The sequence below is a fragment of the Cyclopterus lumpus genome, chromosome 2, assembly GCF_009769545.1.
Source record: "Cyclopterus lumpus isolate fCycLum1 chromosome 2, fCycLum1.pri, whole genome shotgun sequence".
Lineage (NCBI taxonomy): Eukaryota > Metazoa > Chordata > Actinopteri > Perciformes > Cyclopteridae > Cyclopterus > Cyclopterus lumpus.
In genome coordinates, this window is record NC_046967.1 from 12,724,507 (window position 1) to 12,743,720 (window position 19,214).

Below are 19,214 nucleotides of genomic sequence, written 5' to 3' on the forward strand. Positions count from 1 at the left end.
TCGTCTATAACCTGGAGTTCTTATTCTTCATATAGCTTCCTACATCATCAGGATTTTCCCACCAGGTGGATTTCTTTCCTCAGCACCAGTATTCTCCATCTTTACTTTTTCTTGAGCCTCATCTCTCTGGCCGTGCTTCCTTACTTGTCGTACCATCTCCATACATCTCTTCAGGGTTTAGAATAAACCTTTTTCTTGTCTATGTTGTCTCTGTTATTCCCTACTCTTGCTCTCATTTGATTTGCTTTGCGACATCCAGATAGGCAAAGTGGATCTCCCTCTCAGCGGGGCAGGTGCTGGTGAACTCCTCCCTCTGGTATGCGCAGTTTAAATACCTCCACACTCCTGCCATCTCTGCTGGGATCTCAAAGCCTCTGTATTTCTTGGCTACGACCTGCAAACAGAACAATTCAATTAAATTTATTTGTAAAGCCACAAATTAGCCTCAGAGTAACCAGGAGTGAGCTGACAGGTGTTGGGAACATTGTTGCGGGGATCTAAGCAACCCTAATATTCCCAGAATGCATTGTTTCTTTCCCTACAGTATGAAAACCAGGCTGCGTGAACCTTCAGGATGTGTAGTTTAGGCAGCAGGTTGCAATCAGCCAGGGAGAGCTCAGACCCGTCCAGGAAGCTCCTGGAGGACTCAGGCAGGTCTCCTGAGGCGTCGGCATCGATTTCCTCCGGCAGAGGGGTCCTCAGGAAGTCATCAAGACGCCGGAGAGACTTCAGCAAGGTCTTCTCTAGGGCTGCAGACAGAGATGGAGATGGAGCTTCTTGAGTGAGAGATATAACCATCACAGATCTATAAAGACATATTGACATTACAGCAGAGCAGCCTAACAAGCTGTGAACTCAACACTGACACATTATCACCTTATAATATATATATATATTACTAATATTCTCTCTCTTTGAGCTATGTTTTTGGTCTCCACCCCATTGTGAGAGAAGCATCCTAATGCTCCACAATGTTCAGCAGCTGCTCTCTAATCTGTGCTGTTTGCTTATTTTCATCAAAGCCTTTCAGCCCGTATTCGTCGGCGTGACGACCACTTTGGTTAAAAGGAAAACCCCTTTGAAGCCAGCCTGCACACGTCCTCTCTCTTACCGTCGTTGGTGTCTTTCCTCGGGTTTTTGACGTAAGCTGAGAACTTGGCGAACACATCGATGCCCGCTGTGTTGGCTTCAGGATGTCTGGGAGCCAGTCTGGGGTAGCTGAGGTTGAAGACAAGTTAGAGAAGGCCGCTGTATGCCGCTGAATGCCCCTGTAGGCGTGTAGTAAACGTGTGTACATGTGTGTACATGTGTGTTCGATACCGTGGCGGGATCAGTTTCTCCTCCAGGAACTCCTCGATCTTGTTGACATCGACCTTGACTTCGCCATTAAAGGTCACAAAGGGAGGGTTTGTTCCTGGAGCGAGGTCCTGCAGGTCGGCCGGCTTCCTGACAACACAAAGCATATGGTGATACGGTGTCTCCCAGGTTATCACTATTAATGTCACATAAAGCCACAGAGACTAAAGTAGACTTAGGTTGTTACTCTTCACACACCAGGGAGAAAACACACAAAAATACTGAAATATGGAATATGCGTTGAGGACGCTCAGACCTTTATCTTCACCGATTATTAAATGTGGGCACAATCATTAATAGACCATGTGTTTATATTTCTATTACAGCTGTAGCGTTCTAGGAGTCAGAACTAAACATGGAGAAGCAGCATTCAGATCTTCTGGTACATTTCTGGAATAGAGCTACAGGTCTGCTGAGACCCTCAGAGACCCTCAGAGACCCACAGAGAACCTCAGAGACCCTCAGCCCCTTCAAATTCAGATTGAAGACTTTTCTCTTTGCTGTTGCCTTTAATTGAACCAGATTCAAGGATATTAATACATTTCTGCATCACACTACGGTATTTCATATCTTGAACTGCATTGCAACTTTTATTATATTTTTAGCTTTTTGACGTTTTACTGTTTTTAATGTTTAAATGAATGTTCCTATTAATTGTTATTTAATCTTCTTTTTGTTTGCATTATGTTTTGATGCTTTTAATGGTTTTATGTGGAGCACTTTGAATCGCCTTATTGTTGAACTGTGCATACTGTACACATAAACTCTCGGTTCTGACACGTGCAATGTCTTACCCCTCTTTTGTCTAATCTAACTCCCCAGGTGTTTTCTTTATATACATTGTCTTTATCATCATTACTTTGTTTGGAGATCACACGGATAGCATCATATAGCATCATATAGCATCATATATAGTATCATATATATATAGCATCATATATAGCATAAGATATAAATAGCATCATATAGCATCATATATAGCATCATATATAAATAGCATCATATATAAATAGCATCATATAGCAGCATATATAGCAGCATATAGCATCATATAGCATTACATAGCATCATATAGCATGGATATGTGTGTCTAGTGTGTTACCGTTTGAGGTCGATGGTGGTGACGTTGAAGATGACTCCTTTAAGCCACAGGATCATAAAGAGTCTCTGAGAGAATGGACAGTTACCAATGCTCTCCCCATCACTTCCCGCCTACACACACACACACACACACACACACACACACACACAAACACACACACACACACACACACACACACACAGACAAACAGAAATGAGAGCATGCCATAGATCACATAATACAAAGCCTGAGAGAGTGTCAGTGCCTACACTTTAGACCTGACCTATGACCTGGGTACCAGCGCTCTGTTGATGGTTACAAAAACAAAAGCTCCTCTGGCAGAAAGTCTGGAGGTGTATCACCATGACCTCACGTGACCTCACATTTCTAATGACCTGGCCCGTCAAACCCATTAACCGTAACCATGGCCGTTGGTCGGACTCCACCTTTCCCCAACGCTGCCGTTCATGGTTACAGTTGAAAGGCATTACCAGTGTCTGTGATTCTAATTAGTCAAGGAGTTCACCACTTCACTTACCTTCACAAAGAGCTCAATGGTAGGGAAGCCCAATGTCTTAACTGCAGTATCACACCACGACATGGTGACCGAGTGAAAGGTGAAAGGTCACACTCCTCTGAAGGTACCCCAAAGACAGTTTCTTACCCCAGGAGCAACAAGCAAAGCCCAACAAATACAGTATGGTCCATGTTTAGTTCATTCTCTCCAACTATCCCATAATAATAACCACAAACCAGCAGCGTGCCTGGCTGCCTGTCCATCTGCCCGCTTTCTGTGTCTCCTACATGCAACCCCTCTGTGTCACACTAATGGTATATGTGTCTGTGTATTAATCACAAAGTTAGGATATGGGAATAAAAGCCATGTAGGAGCAGGCAGCTGGGCATTGTCCCGGTGAGGGTTGTAGTCGGGGGGGGGGGGCGTGGTTTACTCCTACCCCGTGGCCAGAAACAATGTTGGCATTGTACGGTCAATGTTGATGCTTCTGAACTTTTCCGTGGTTAATGTAAAATGTATCATGGTTAATGTTCAATAACAACATAATGTAACCGTACCAACGTAAAGACCATGAATGAATCACACCCAGACCTGCCATTGGCCACATTCTGCCTTATTGGACATAAAACCCTAATCAGTGTGTGTGTGACAATGGGAGGCAGAACAGTGCAAGAGGAGTGGGGGGAGAGGAATCTCAGACACTCACAAAGTATCCAGAGAGAATGTCACTCCCACAGCAGCTTTGTTGGTTAACCCTAACCATCACCCCAACCCTAACCCTCACACTAACCCTAACCCCCTAACCCTAACCCTCACCCCAACCCTAAACCTAACCCTAACCCCCTAAGCCTAACATTCACACTAAACATCACCCTAACCCCCTAACCCTAAGCCTAACCCTCACACTGGAAACATCCAACATGGGTTCACCAAGCTGCCAGTAGGACTGAATTCAGCCAGAATGGCTGTGAGACACACACTCTGTGTACCTCCTCTCCTAAGGAGAACCAAGTGAGTGAGTGAGTGAATGAGTGAATGAGTGAGTCTACATCATATGAAGTGCCCTGTTAATACTGGTCCCGTGCACATACAGCTTTCTCACAGCAGACACACAGTGTATTCAGCAGAACACTGAGACTACTACTCCCCTTCCATGTTAGAAACAACTAGATCAAATGAAGTCACATAAAGTAGGTCCATAAAAAAGTTAATTCAAGATTGTTTACGAGTTTACGGGGGAGCAGGAGTGTAAGTAGATAGGACAGCATGGCTCATCAGATCAGCAGAGCAGGGTCACAGATCTAACCGTCATAAATGCCCTGTGTTTAAATACCACACAGGGAACCTTGAGTCAACTCGGCTGTTAAACATGATGCACATGCAGTAGTTAGTTTGAGGAGAGCATGTGTTGTTCCTACAGCTCTCAGCAGGCTAATCAGCTTACAGAGTGAGAATGCAGAGCTTAACCCAGCATGCAACAGCTCTGTTATTCACTCATTAGTGCCAGTCATACAAAACTATACCCATAGTATGTCACGATCACATCTTACGAGTTGGCCAGGTGTTTGGTCATCATGAAAGAAGGACTCTATGAAATCCTCCACAGACATGTACGAAGGGGCTGGCTTGTTGTCTCTGGGGGGTAAAGCCCGTCTACATTGTGTCCTTCAGGTGCTACTGAGTGCAGCAGCACAGAAGGACTCTTGAGCCTTTTGATGATTGTTCTACCTCAGTCTGTGCTGCCAACAGAGTCCCCTTTGTCTGAATGTGAGCACCCACAGAGAACCGGCTTGTTGTGTGAAGATATTAGTGCATTTCTCATGGTGTTAAACCTCTCTGGCCTGAGTTTGGAATGTGCTGCTGAAGCAGGAAGTGACCTCTGTGTGTGTACATGTGTGCAGGTCTTCACCTGGTATACACATCAGAGTTCATTCAAGCTTAAGCACACACCTGTAGAGGGGGGAATGGACACCGACATAAACTAACCAGTATCAGCTTCACAAAGGTCACAGTTCTAACAAGGTTATTGCATTGGCTTATATTGTAATATGTGTGTTCCTATTATTTTGTCCACAACCTTAAGGATTGCATGCATAGAGCAATGCAGGCTACCGGATGGATTAGTATATCACTGACTAAATGATGTAAGCAGATCAACAGCTCTGAAACAGTAAATATCAGCAGTACTTTATTTAGTTGTGAACAATAATGATACAATATGACCATCATACATAGGCGTGATAGTACATGTGCACCTTATCAGGGGCACGTCTTAAATGGTTTCAGTTGAGTCTGCAAGCTAACTGTGTTGCATGGCTTGGTTTAAACTGATTATGTTAAGATTAGCAGGTGGCTAAATGTTTAATTGTGTTTTTCTTAAAAGTAGCCACAGAACAGCAACAATGTAGCCATTAACACCATGCTGTATGTATTTGTCTGCTGGGTGGATGTTTTGAGCTAATGTGAAAGGTGCTGCTTTGGGACTTTTTGTTGGTCCACATTACTGAACGTGGCCTTTGTGCAGCGACGTACCTGAGCCGCCTCACGTTCGGGCCAACCAGCTGGAGTTAGTCAAAGGTAGCTGGCTACCTGTATTCTATCCAAAAAGGTTCTAGCTGATGACTTCCAGAGATTGGTTTCCATGGCAGTGTTAACTCCCTAACTGTTAGACTTCAAAGGCGAAAGACCTTGAAGCACAAACTAGGAAGTCTAGATTGAGACGTGCTTAATCATGGGTTGACACGTCAACTCTTCAGTACCACTGATGATGTCCATCAGCTCTCGACAAAAGAAATCATTTAATCCCAGACCAGCACATCACAGATAGGGCTTGACTTCCTGTTTGTATGATACATACTGTGTGTGTTATGGATGTCAAGTCATCAAGATTAAAGGCTCATCACACAACAACTGCACAGCTATTAAATGCAGTGTAATACAGGAAGTTACAACTATATTTTCAATGTGGCATGCAGACGAACTAACAACGGTCAATTCACAGTGAATTGACGGATATGTCACATTGCAAAAGTTGACAGATCAACATTTTTGCCTGACGACAACAATTAATTGTCATCTTTTAACTGTTGTTTCTTTTATTCTGTGTACAATTCTTATTTGTACAGATAGCCTTCAGTTTCATTGTGTCATTGTAGGGTGCTAGAACCATCCAAAGGGATGGCGTACGGTATGTTGACAGCATGTGTCGGTTCATATGGTTCCTTACCTTGACATACAGGGAGATCTCGTAGTCCTGGTCTAGGGGTGTTCTGCTGTTCCTGTGCCCAAGCAAAGGGTTCTCCATCCTCTTGTGGGTGATCAGTTTCACCTCCTCTCTTTTCTCTTTGATCATCTCCTCCCGCTGGGGGATGTACGAATGGCTATCCTCCAGCAGCACCACTCGCTTTTTCTTTACATGCTCATCCTTCTTTTTGTATAGGGTCTCATGTTTGATCACTGACTTCAGCTCCTTTATCCAGTCCTCCTTCCTCGCAGGGCTATTCTCTGCCTCTTTTCTCCCCCCCTCAGATTCCCAGATATCTTTTTTCACAGGCCTCAGTTCTTTCCTCCAGAGTTTCATGTCTGGTGTGCTCTCTTCCTCTGGTTGAACCTTTTTAATCCAGTCATTATCTTTCCTTCTGGGTGACAGCACTCGTGCCGTCCCCCATTCTTCCATCCTGAGCGGCTGTGGCTCACGATACAAGATCCCATTCTCCATTGCTTGTTTCAGTCCTTTAACTCTTTCATTTATATCCAACTCTACCTTTCTGTTGCCATCAGTTGGCCTCTCATACTTCTCCACCTCTTCTTTTTCTTCTTTCTCATTCTCATCCTTCTTTACCTCTGCTTTTTCATCTTTCTCATTCTCATCCTTCTCTACCTCCTCTTTTCCATGTCTCTGTTCCTCATCCTTCTCTACCTGTGCTTTACCATGTCTCTGTTCCTCATCCTTCTCTATCTCTGCTTTTCCAACTTTAACTTTCTCATATTTCTCTTTAACAAGTTCAAGCTTCTCTTCTTGCAGTTCTTGAGTATCTTGATCCTTTGTCTCCAGTGTGGTGTGTTCAGAAGGGGGTGTAATGGTGGCAGGCTTTTGTTCTTCAAGTTCTCTCCTCAGACTGTCCTCTATCTCTTCAATCTCATCGTCTAAAACAGTCACAGGCTCTTCCGCCATCTCGCCCTCTCCTTCCTTTGCTTCTTCTTCTGCTCCTCCTCCCTTCTCATCTTCGACAAGGGCATGCTCTCTTAGCTGTTTTCTCAGTGTTTCTCCCCAATCGGTTCCTCCTTCTTTGAGAAGCTGTGAAGCATGTTCTTGTGAATCACCTCTACCTCTACTTGTGGCCTCTACTCCAGCGTTATCAGGTACATCTTCATGCCCTTCCTCGAGTTCAAAGACTTCCTCCACCTCGTCCAATTCCACATCCTGCTGTTTGCCTAACGGTACCTCCTCCGCACACTGCGGTAGTGGTTCTGGAAGATCTTCCTTAGCCTGGTTTTCAACTTGAACACTCTTCTCTTGTTGCACTTTTAGCTCACCTCTTCCTCTGTGCTCTTCTTCCCCCATTGACTCTCTAATAACGTTATCACCCGTCTTCCAGTCCTCTTCCATACTGTGTCCTCTCCCATCCATCACAGTTAGAGTAGTAACCCCAACCTTTCGCACTTTGTTGATCCTTGCCATCCTTGTTTCCTCGATCCCTCCTTCTGTCTGTGGCTGTTCTTCAGAGGTTCCAAAGGCAAAGTCCGGTGTCTCTACCTTCTGATTCACTTCACCCTCTATTTCTAGGACATCATGAGAGGTCATTGCATCTTTCACAAACTCGTTGGTTACCTCATCCTGAACTTTTGCTTCTATACAACCCTCCTGTTGTCCAGCAACTTCCTGTTTGCTGGATTCTGCTTTGTCCTTCTTATCAGTGTTTTCCATCTCATCATTCTTCTCACTGGTTAATTGGTCCGTCTGATTTACCACCGGTTGGATTATAGCACATGTATCAAAGTGTATTCCAATGTATTGAACAGTTGAGGTTCGGCATCGATCCTCTTGATAGTGGACTTGTTCTTTTATTCCCATGGTAACAGGGGTCACATCTCCTGATGCATCCTCAAAGTGTACTGTTACATCACCATTGGTTGGTAGAGTAACAACTTCTGCTTTGTCTGAGTTTCCTGAACACGACTGTGGACCCTCTCCTGGCTCTTCTACTAGAGTACCTGAGTGCTGACCATGCTCTGCATCAAGAGAAGTGGACACCTTCTGGTGGTCTCCCAACCCATTGTTTCTGCCACTAGTCTCATCCTCCCTTACCTCTGTTTCGAAACTTGCTGCCACTGCTTCTTGTTTATTGTCTTCATCTTCTGTGTCTTCTTCCTTTTCCTCTTTGCTGTTTATTAACTGCTCCTGGCCTTTCTCAAGCTTAATCAATGCTGAAGAATGACTTCCAATCATTGCCTTTGTGTCTTTTGACTCTGGTGCAGCTTTGGTCTCTCTTGTCTGTTCTTCTATCATGTTGTGCTCTTCATCCCTCACTTCTACTCCTGCCTCCCCGTTTACTTCCTGTCTGGCACCTGGTCTCTCCCCCTCTCGTATTGCTTCATTTGGTATCAGGGCCACTTGGGTAACCCTCACTTCCTCCCTTTCACTCTGCTCTCTGCTGTCTTGTTCGGCTTGCCCCTCTTCTGCTTCAGTCATCATCAAAACCTCCTCCCCCACTTCCTCGGCTAGTTCCACCTCCTCATCATCTTCTTCTCCCTCCTCCTCTTCTCTTCCTCTCGGGGTATCAAGGTCTGAACAAATACCTAGTGGGCCGTAGACAATGGTGCCATTTGACACGTCTGGGTCTGGGTAGGATCCGGACTGAGACATTGTGAAGGTTTGAGGAAATGATGGGACACTTACTTTGAAGAATTGATGCCCAAGAGTCCAAGATCAGTTGTCCTTACAAGATGTGGTCTGTGGTTTGGGCCCAGTATTCCAGAAACAGTCAAAGAAGAATTTTGGAGGTATGACTAAGATTGCAGAATGGATCCAGTTTCCAGATTAGATCCTAGAGCAAATCTCAGCGAGTTTCAGAGCAAAGAACATATAATGAACCCAATACTCCAGAAAGATATTTGTAAAGGATCTCACAGTTGTTCTGATGTTCAAAGGGGTAAGAATAAAGTGTTACCGAGGTCCCGAGAGGATGATTTCCAGATGAGTCCAGGTTTCAAGAGCAGTTCCGAGATGGATCTCTAAATGTTTACACAGCCCTGAAGATCTAAAAGACCTGTTGGCTTCCCAGGAAGTTCCAAAATTCCAGGCAAAGGGAAGAAAATCCCGATTTTTATATTCTACCTCCACCGATCATAAAGCAACGTATATTATTCTTGCACACAAGTTTAGGGTTTGAAGTACACACTCTTTTTATTCTTTGCTTGTGGCTAAGGTGCTCGAATTAGAACTGCATCTTAAGCCCAGTTAGACATCAATAAATACAGTCTCTCTCTCTCTCTCTCTCTCTCTCTCTCTCTCTCTCTCTCTCCGTCTCTCTCTCTCCCTCCCTCTCTCTCTCTCTCCCTCCCTCTCTCTCTCTCTCTCTCCCTCTCTCCCTCTCTGTCTCTCCCCCTCTCCCTCTCTCCCTCTCACTCTCTCTCTCTCCCTCTCTCTCTCTCCAGAGGATTAAATGGAGGCTGATCCCCACATGACCTGGAGCTTAAACCCCTCTGCCACCCAGGGACCAGCACCACTTGAGTTGAATTTCCTTAAATACAGACACACAAAACACACACACACACACTAACACACACACAAACACACACAAACACAAACACACACGCACACACACACACACACACACACACACACACACACACACACACGCATGAGCACAGTTGGAATAGAAATCTTTTCCAGTCTCATGTAGTTTTCAAGGTTTGCTGACACACAGTTTTTTCTTCTCTCTTTTCCCCTCATTTTGAAAGTGATTGTGAAAGATTGTATGTATATATATATATACATATATATATATATAAATGCTCTATTTTTTCAGCCAATTGTTGTAGATGCTTGGCTTTACGTAGCCTATCAAACATAATTATCATTGAAGTCAAATATTGATCTCTTGATATGGTTTAAACAGTATTACACATGCTTATCTTCAGTAACGTAGATTACTTGTAATACGTAAAGACCGCCACCAGAGGGCAGAAGGTCGACTTTAAATAATATCTTAACTACAGGATGAGTAGAACTGTTGAATGAACATTTAACTTCAAAAAGAAAGAAGTTAACTTGTGTTATAGTTTCTTGTTCTTCAATAGTACTAAAGTTCTCTTTTATATAGAGCTCGATATAATCAGTTTTTTATTTCTTTGTTTCTTAGTTTTTTTAACATGAAAGTTGAATTTTGAAATGTGTAATAGAATAATTATTGTATATAAAATCACATCACAATGAATGTTTCAAGTTCTATATTTGTAATATTTAGTTACAAATATATAAATAAACATTATTTTCACTGCACATGTGTAATGATAGCTTACTAATAAACTGGCTTCATGGGCTTTCAGGCCACTTCACATGAAAGATAATACAATATGAATACAACATACACATTATCCTGAGTTGTGTTTGTTTCAGTTACATTTGAAGATATATCAATGGGCATTATTCCTTTCCTGGTGAAAATATTTCATTTAAATATTGTATTCATTTGCACATGTCCACCTGAAATATGACTACTGGGTGGCTTTGATAAACACTTTTTAAAATATTTTATTTAGACCTTTATTTAACCATGTAAAATCAAGGGAAAATGGCTAAAAACAATATAGGTAAATTAATAAACACTATGTACATAAAAAAGGTGGATTACTGGATGTTCTTTGTAAAAATGGAAGAGAGAGAGAGAGAGAAGTGATGACTGGTCAGCAAGTACAGCAGTCAACTATGACTTGTTGCAGCTTTAGTTTGAACATGTTGAGAGAGGTGAGATCTGTTAGTTTGACCGTGTTTTGGGGAAAATGAAAGTCGTTATGACCAAACACAGTACGGACTTTTGGAATGATGAGCCTAATGAAGTCACTAGATCTTAAACAGCGATTGCTGTCAGAACTGTGCAGAAGATTTGAGAGGTAGCGAGAGTGTGTGAAGGAGGCCTTGATTTAAAAAGGAACGGAAGATGTTTTGGTTGTTTTCAGTGTTTTATTTTCACTCAGTCGTTTTGTTTTATTCTCCTTGTATAAAGAACAATTGTTGCTAATATAAATTAATTGTTGCTCTGTCCTATCATTCCTCTTTGACTATGCAAATTACTACTATTTTAAGTTTAAAAACGAAAAGTCTAACGTTTTTTCCTTTGATTAAACGTTTACATGTAGAACTTGTTTTACTGGGATTTGCAATACCGGATGTGGTTTATAATGCTCAATACCGATTTTCTGCAAAAGATTCATTTGCGCCATCTAGAGAATCCTCAAAAAAGAAAATCCACTACTGTGTTGAACTTCTTTTTAACGGAAACAATCACACAGCCTGTGTGTGTATGTGTGTGAGTTGTGAATATATATATAGTTTCAATGGAACCTTTATTTGTGGTTTATTGTGGATTCGCTCTCACTAACACCAGCAGGTGGCGGTAATGCAACAGGATCGAAGCTGCCGCTAAACACCAAAGAAGAAGAAGCTGCTTTTCCATTGACGTCATCTCCTTTATCCTCTGCGCAATGCTAACACGGCTATCCGAGAGCTCTACGTCCGGTTAATACCAAAGAACACTGTCCGGTGTTATTCAACGACCACACCCGCTGACCGCAGCCCTCAGCCCGCACTAACGGAAGGAGATATTCACGGAGAGGCGTGGTTTGCTTCCTCCAGCTTCCGGTTAGCATCGGTGCTAGTTAGCTTGCGTGTCGGCTGCCCGGAGGAAATATCAAAGAGGATGAAATAACGTCTCGAGCTTCATCGGTATGCAGGACACGTGACTACAAGCTTATGTTAGCCTCACTAAGTCAGCGTGTATCTATATAACTATACATTTATATATAAGTGGCTCCTGTGCTCCACAGAAGGGACTCGGTCAGGCGTCGTGATGCAGCAGACGGGGCGCGGAGGAGCCGCCGAGGAGGCGACGGTGGACGTCAAGTTCACCGACCTAACCAACGCCCTGATAGCCTGCAAGGTCCCGGAGGACCTGTTCACCGAGGGCCGCCTGAAGGTAGGACGGCACGCCGCGTCGGCCCCGTGCACTGCGGCTGCGCGTGCACTGGTTGGCCCTGATGGGTCTCTAGAACGTGGAAGTAACGGCCTTCTGGGACCTACTCCGTGCTCCAGAGATGCACTTGTTGGTGGCCTTAGACCACAAGATGGAGTTGTTATTAGTAGCTATGAGGCCCACACGTGACATCAGACACAGAGATGCTCCATTGGGAGGTTCTTGCTCAGTTGGCCTCCATTCTCATGCAACATGTCTGCTCTGCAATAGATTAGGAAACAGCAGGTAACGTGCACACAACCTGGGTGTGTGTGAGTGCGTGTGTGGCTGTTGATGACAACGTTTGGAACAAAACTAACCCCATAACGAGTACAGTGTTGGTCCCGACTTGCTGATGAGCTTCTCCAGGGCGGGGACATGAAGTCTGACCGGAAAATAACAACAATAAGGGCATGCCTTTGGAAATGGTGCAATGGCTAATTATGAATCTCCTTATCCCAACAACCAGAAGGGCCAGGCACCTTCATCACAGGCCACAAAGGTACAACGTATGTGGCCCATTCCTAATCTAGCATTCTTTGTATTTCTACAGTATCATTCAATAGGACCTTTTAACCTAAATAAATCAATCATGTGTTTATCATTGTTCATAAACAAACAACGCTGATATCCACACAGTTTACCAACCAGAGGAGTATTTTTGGAGATGCTTTAGGGTTTGCTGACGTGATGTAAAAGGCAAAACAACAGAGGGTCAAAGGTCATCCGCTGAAGTCCCCTTTCCCCATGATCCTGCTGCTTTCTTCCAGGGCTTCAAGGACCAGGAGGTCAGCTGATGTATCGTATGACAGAATATTCCACTGAGGGTGTGTGAACGTTCATAAATAGTCCCTGGAACAAACTGGAGCGCTGGTGAATGTGCTGCTGTTATCTACAGTGGGACTCTAGCTGGGGAGTAAAGCTCTGTTTTAAGTTAACCGGTCAAGAGAAGCAGTGAACGTCATGGATCTTAGCTCTCAGGCTGCGGCCAACAATGCTCATTAAATATGAAAAAACAGTTTAATGATTGACTTACCTTGTTTTACAGTATTATTTCCGGCTTTGGTTGCAACTGTCAGCTATGATGCAGAATATTTAGGTAGAGATGCTCCTGCTGGACTCCATGTACATTACATGTATTCATGTCTCCTCTGTTGTTGTTGTTTTGTTGTTCTGCACTCGTAGCCAACATGCAGGATGAGACTTTTGGTCTTTGAGGCATTTGTCCCGCCCCTCCTCCATTGCAATTGGACAGATGGGTAGTGAAGTGACAGTGATAGAGGACAACTGTAAAACTCTGTCAACACACCAACCATACGGCCACTTGTAGCATATTTTAAATAAGAATTACACAAAGAAAACGGGCATATAGCCAAGGATCCGTCTTTTCTAACAACCCGGTCAAAGCCAGCTGACTCTTCTGGTGCCGGTCTATCCGTGGTGTTACGGTACGGGTGGTGTTACAAACAGGTTTTAGTCCAAATGGTTTTGTTCTGTACATGCTCTGACTCTGAGTCCGTGGCCGAGTGAGAGGTCTACTGTGGTTCTTCTGAAGGGTTCGGTGGAAAGGGGACCGGTGGGTCACGGTGAGGATGTGGACCGCTGTCAAAGCCTCAAGGAAACATCCCGTCAGTGGAGGCCGGCTTCCGTTACTTGATGCCAGTTTGGCTGAAAAGGGACTTTGTCTCACAACCGGTTTAGAGGGGGAAGGGGGGGGGGGGGTTGTCATGTGGCTTGAGGGAACTGAAGCCACCTCAAAGTACAAAGAGAGTTTTAGTCTGTTTCCATGACTTGAAGCACTGAAACACAGCGCGATGAAAACAATGAATGAATTATTCACTGCCCTCACACACATCAAATCATCCAGTGGTATTATATCATTTAGACTTCATGTGAAGTGTCTGTCGCCTCTTTATTTCTAGAAGAAGTGAATGTCTAACAAGAAGCATGATCATTGTGTGCGTGTGTGTGTGCTTGTGTGACCTGCCTTTCTGTCTACTGAGGGAATGGAAAAAAAATGTGAAGATGAAACAAAAACATTGGGATGGAAAACATGCAGCGCTGTGCACACGCTCGCATAGCGACCACAGCAGGGCGAGGTTCTGGAGATGATTAGCACCTACACACACGGTAATGTTTAACATCAACAAACAACACTTACATGGGCTTCACTGTCGGGAGGCTCAGCAGCATTACAACACTTTATTTTCCATCCGACACACACAGTGCTATTAATCATTTGACCTGCATTACCGCCTGCACTCAGTCAGCCTCAGACATTGTGGACATGTCTGTCATAGAGATGGACACATTCCAACCAGAGCACCAAATGATCTGGTACCTGTGTTACCTGTAACACAGGTACCTGATCAGGCCCATGGTGTACCTGTGAGGGCGTACAGACTGAAAACATCTGTACGTTTATAACGGTTCACACAGTCGGTTCACGTGATGAATTTCATGTTCTAACAAGGGTAGTAAATGACCACTCACATGATATCATTCACCCATTCACACCCTGATGGGAGGAGCTACGGTTCCACCTGTCCATCAGCAGTAACTAACATTCACACCCTGATGGGAGGAGCTAAGGTTACACCTGTCCATCAGGAGTAACTAACATTCACACCCTGATGGGAGGAGCTAAGGTTACACCTGTCCATCAGGAGTAACTAACATTCACACCCTGATGGGAGGAGCTAAGGTTACACCTGTCCATCAGGAGTAACTAGAGAAAGCAGAACCAGCATTTCTCCCTTTATATCCTCGAATGTGTATTAAAGAACATACCATAATTAAAGACCCAGTACTCCATGCAGCATATGAAGTGATGCTTTGTGAGGAGACAGTCCACACGTCAAATGAATATTTTCTGCATAATTAACGTTCCACTGGACTAGGACTAAACAAAGGGCGGCTTCCTGTGTACAGGTGGAACAAGTGTTCGTCCTCTTCTTCCCAACCCAGAAGTGTTTAAGTACTCACTCAAAGTGCAACGGCTGCACAGCCTGCCCTTGTTTTTCCAACTGCTGGCTACACACACACACACACACACACACACACACACACACACACACACTTCCCCTCCACTTGAAGCTCTCTGCTATTAATACCTCATAAAAGCATGTTATCAAGCTGCATACTTTCCATGAGCACCACCTCTTGCTTTCCATCCCTTCATGCCTCGTTCTTTATACCAGTCATGTCTCCTTCAACTCTTTTTCTATTTCCTCTCCCCCCCCCCCCCTCTCATCTTCCTCCATATGAAGTGCAGTCAGCTGATGAGTCTTTGGTATGTGTGTTAAATCAAGAGTTCAGAGTCACATTTTCCCTTCAACAAAGGATGCAACAACAAGCAGATTAATGTGTCTTTGTTTGCTCTGCAGTGATGTCATTATTTTCCAGTATCTCTACACACACACACACACACACACACACTGCCCTCCTTTCTGTGTGATTAGTCAGCATTGGCTAGTATCTGTCAGTAGAGGGATAGAAAGGGGCGGCCCCTCTTCCTCCACAGACGATTGGCTCGCAGTGAACAGACAAATGAATGAGGAGAGGGAGGGGATTGTGGGTAATGCGTCATCAGCTGGTAGGAGCTCATTTAAACAGCAGTGGAGCAGTAGGAATGAGAGAGGAGAGGGAGACATGTTCTGCTCCACACCAAAGCTCTGGAAGATTCCTCCAGTGAGCCAGCTGCTGCAGAGCTGAGGAGGTCTGAGGGTAACAGGAGCCGGAGAAGAAGATCAGATCGCCTTGGTTGTGGGTTAGGAGGCCATGCGTTGTACCTCAAACCGCTGACTGGTTCAGTGTGAAGACAGGAGACTGAGGAAGAAGATCCAGGTGTAAGAGGCCAGTGCTGGAGGAAACAGAGCAGCTTCCTGTGAAGGAGCATCTATCACTTCCTCCTTATCCGTCAACCTGGGGAAGGCTACGCTCCATCGATCTCCCCCTTCCTCTTCATCCTCATCCTCGCCCCAGTTGAAGACCGTCTCGGCGCACTGTTGCGCCCTGACCTCCGCTATCGGGTGGAAAAGGTTCCGGCTCCCCGGATCGCCCGTCATGCACATCAAGACCACCAAGTGTAACCGCTTCTGCCTGGTCGCCTCGGTGACCAACCAGGAAGTGTTCGACCGTCCCGAGGCACAGGTGAGAGAGCACTCGAACCAGCTTCTTCGTTCTGAAACGACCATCATGTGGTCATCGTGATGTCATCAGGGTCCTCTGGGCTTTCAGACTACGTCTGCATAACAGTGAGCAGGCAGGGGGGTTGGTTTGCATGGTGTGACATGTAGGATCCAGTTTTCATACTCGGGGTCTTAAAGATAATCTGTTTTCTTTGAGTATTGCTGGGGGAGGTGGGCGGGGCCTCCATCACTAGAGTTCAGGTCTCAAATGAAGATAGTCGGGCTTTACTTCGTCCAGTAGCAGGAAGTGAAGAAGCGGCGTCCATCTTTATATTCAGTCTATGATGAACAATGTAAGCCTCCCGCTCACTTCCTGTTTGTATTTCCTCTCTGGAAATGTTCTTTAAGTGCTTCCTGTTTACGTGACGGGCCGTAACGAAGGCGCTCTGCGTCACAGCAGCTGAGTGGAGAGAAGGCAGTAGTTAGCTGAGGCTGCAGGGGTCATTATGGGCTGGGAACGAGACTACTGGAGGATCAGTCAAGATGTCTGTGTCCATAGTAACGGTCTCCTGTCAGCCATCGCGTGCGTGCGTGTTTTCCCTGTAACTCTGGCTGCTCATGTAAAGCCAGTCAGACCCAGAGAGGAGGGTGAGATGTGAGGCTGGTCTCATATCTGTATTCATGGCTGCCTCTGGCTCCCAGTCTTCAGTAGGTTTCAGATAAAGGACTTGACTCCAGTCCTCCTCCTGCCCCCCTCCTCATCCCTTTGCTCTCTCGCCAGGCCAGCTTTGAGGCCTTGTTCCGTTCATTCGACCCGGAGGTGCAGTTCCAGTACTTCAAGTCCTTCCGGCGGGTGAGGATCAGCTTCAGTGACGCTCTGGCTGCAGCCGAGGCCAGGCTCCGCCTCCACAAGACCGACTTCAGCGGAAAAGAGATGCGACTCTATTTCGCCCAGGTAGTGCCTTTTAGTCCTTTGAATATACATTCAATAATTACTTGATCATGAAATGTTATTTCATCTAACCCTACCCTTATCAAACATTTTCTGTAAATAAATGTTTTCATTTCATAAATGCATTTTTTTTATTTGTAAGAAGTAGGGTTTTGCACCTCTTCCTCATGTTTCAGCCAATCACGCGCTTCCAGCTTTTGAATTTAGCCTGTTAGCTTCTGTTAGCGCGTTCGCTTCTGTTAGCCCGTTAGCTGCTGTTAGCCCGTTATCTGCTTTTGGCCCGTTAGCTGCTGTTAGCTACTGTTAGCCCGAGCAACAGCGCTGTAGTTCCCCAACTAGAAGTGGCTGAATGGCATGGGCTGACAACAACAACCACTATTAATAGATATGACACAACCTATTGCGTATTTTTATTGATCTCATATTGAACACTTTGGGGCTCCATGTTGTCGACCGTCTGACATTACTAAACTGTCTCGTGTCTCCAGTCCGTCCACATAGGGAGTCCTCGTCTGGAGCCCCCCAAGCCTGACAAACAGTTCCTGATCTCGCCTCCTGCCTCCCCTCCAGTGGGCTGGGCCCAGTCTCAGGACGCCATGCCGGTGGTCAACTACGACCTGCTGTGTGCCATCTCAAAGCTCGGACCAGGTAGCGCCCCCCTTTGATCACACCACACCCTCTTAGTGGTTCAGTGGCCCCCATCCGAAGGCCCCTGCATTACCACTGCACTTCTTCTTTGTGTGATTCCAGGAGACAAGTACGAGCTCCAGACCGCCACCCCCACCACCCCCAGCGTGGTCGTCCACGTCTGCGACGACGAGCGCGGCGTCAACTCCGCCCCCGACGACAGCGACCAAGACGACCAGCCCCGTCCCCTGCGCCAGAAGATCGTCCAGACGCGTCGCCCCGACTTCACGCCCGGAGCGGAGCAGTGAGAAGCGCGATTGGTCGAGAGCTCGACGCGCTCTGAGCTTTGAAGGTTTTGGGGACTTTGGAGACGCCCGAGGGTGCTGCCACGTCCCGGAGACGGAGAGGGACCATCTGTGTCCAATGCTGCATTAAAGTCCTGTGGGGAAGACGGGAGATGAATGTGAGACGGAACTGAAGGAAATAATAGTTTTGAAACGTAGGAAATAATGTCTTCTGGTGTTTTGATCGTAGTGCTCGGCTACGAGGGCGAAACACCTTGAAACCGTGACCAGGTGTTTGTGAAGCCGGTCGGCTGCATTCATCAAAGGGATGTGGACGTCCGTTCTTCCCACAGGACATGAACGCAGCATCATTGTGACTAGTCGTGTTTATCCTCGTGAGACTAAACGGACAGACGGAGGATCTTTCACTAGAGCTCTGTATGTAGATATCATAACGTGTGCGTCAGTCAGCTGACGCTGTGATGTCACTTCCTCTGCAGCCGTGGACGTGCCGCAGAGTGATGACATCACAACGAGTCGTCCTGGACTAACTTCTGACTGGGATCCTTCAGTCTGTGCTAGTAGTTTAGCTATTACATTTAATACAGCTTCATTACGAGGCCTTTTCTTTTTCAATGCGCACACACACACACAAACACACACACACACACAAACACACCTTGATATCTCGTCTGTAAAAACCAAACAGGGCTAACCTTTAAAGTATCGTGAGAGGCTTCTTCAGGATCTTCTGGTGCTGCTGTGTTCCCTGTGTGTGTGTGTGTCATTTTGGTAATCAATGTATTGATCAGCTCTTAGGTGTACTTCCTGTATCGTGTCCTCTTGCTGGTTGGTTATTAGTTCTTAGTTGTTTGGGTTGTGAAGCTTGCAGAATGAAGCACTGAAGAGCTCCTCTCACTGCCGGTCACTGCCGGATTTACCGTTCAATAAAGTCCAAGTTCACACACCTGTTTACTTTCATGTCTCACTTTGACCTCCTGACCTTTGAGAGGATTCTCCTGATTGAATTAACT

The 19,214-nt window shown here is 45.4% G+C and overlaps 2 protein-coding genes across 6 annotated transcripts; one reads left to right on the top strand and one right to left on the bottom strand.

Annotated features, from left to right (window-relative positions):
• Positions 1-232: 232 nt before the first annotated feature.
• LOC117741076 (chloride intracellular channel protein 4) lies at positions 233-8,820 on the bottom strand. 3 transcript variants are annotated; one of them, XM_034547776.1, is made up of 8 exons: positions 8,323-8,820; positions 6,955-8,217; positions 6,181-6,795; positions 2,459-2,568; positions 1,321-1,446; positions 1,112-1,218; positions 568-749; positions 233-394 (listed from the first exon to the last, which is right to left on the bottom strand). In XM_034547776.1, the coding sequence occupies exons 1-8, from the start codon at positions 8,818-8,820 to the stop codon at positions 233-235; spliced, it is 3,063 nt and encodes a 1,020-aa protein (XP_034403667.1). The 3 variants fall into 3 exon arrangements, with proteins under 3 accessions (XP_034403667.1, XP_034403683.1, XP_034403674.1); XM_034547792.1 differs by lacking the exon at positions 6,955-8,217 and having other exon boundaries at positions 6,181-6,207; positions 8,623-8,646; XM_034547783.1 differs by lacking the exon at positions 8,323-8,820 and having other exon boundaries at positions 6,181-7,087.
• Positions 8,821-11,605: 2,785 nt separating this feature from the next.
• Positions 11,606-19,147, top strand: LOC117741088 (calcipressin-1-like). Of its 3 annotated transcripts, none has more exons than XM_034547815.1 (5): positions 11,606-11,901; positions 11,984-12,151; positions 17,099-17,272; positions 17,758-17,917; positions 18,020-19,147. In XM_034547815.1, the coding sequence occupies exons 2-5, from the start codon at positions 12,026-12,028 to the stop codon at positions 18,202-18,204; spliced, it is 645 nt and encodes a 214-aa protein (XP_034403706.1). In that variant the 5' UTR covers positions 11,606-11,901; positions 11,984-12,025; the 3' UTR covers positions 18,205-19,147. The 3 variants fall into 3 exon arrangements, with proteins under 3 accessions (XP_034403706.1, XP_034403696.1, XP_034403716.1); XM_034547805.1 differs by having other exon boundaries at positions 11,607-11,901; positions 12,003-12,151; XM_034547825.1 differs by lacking the exons at positions 11,606-11,901; positions 11,984-12,151 and adding an exon at positions 14,816-16,339.
• Positions 19,148-19,214: the final 67 nt, after the last annotated feature.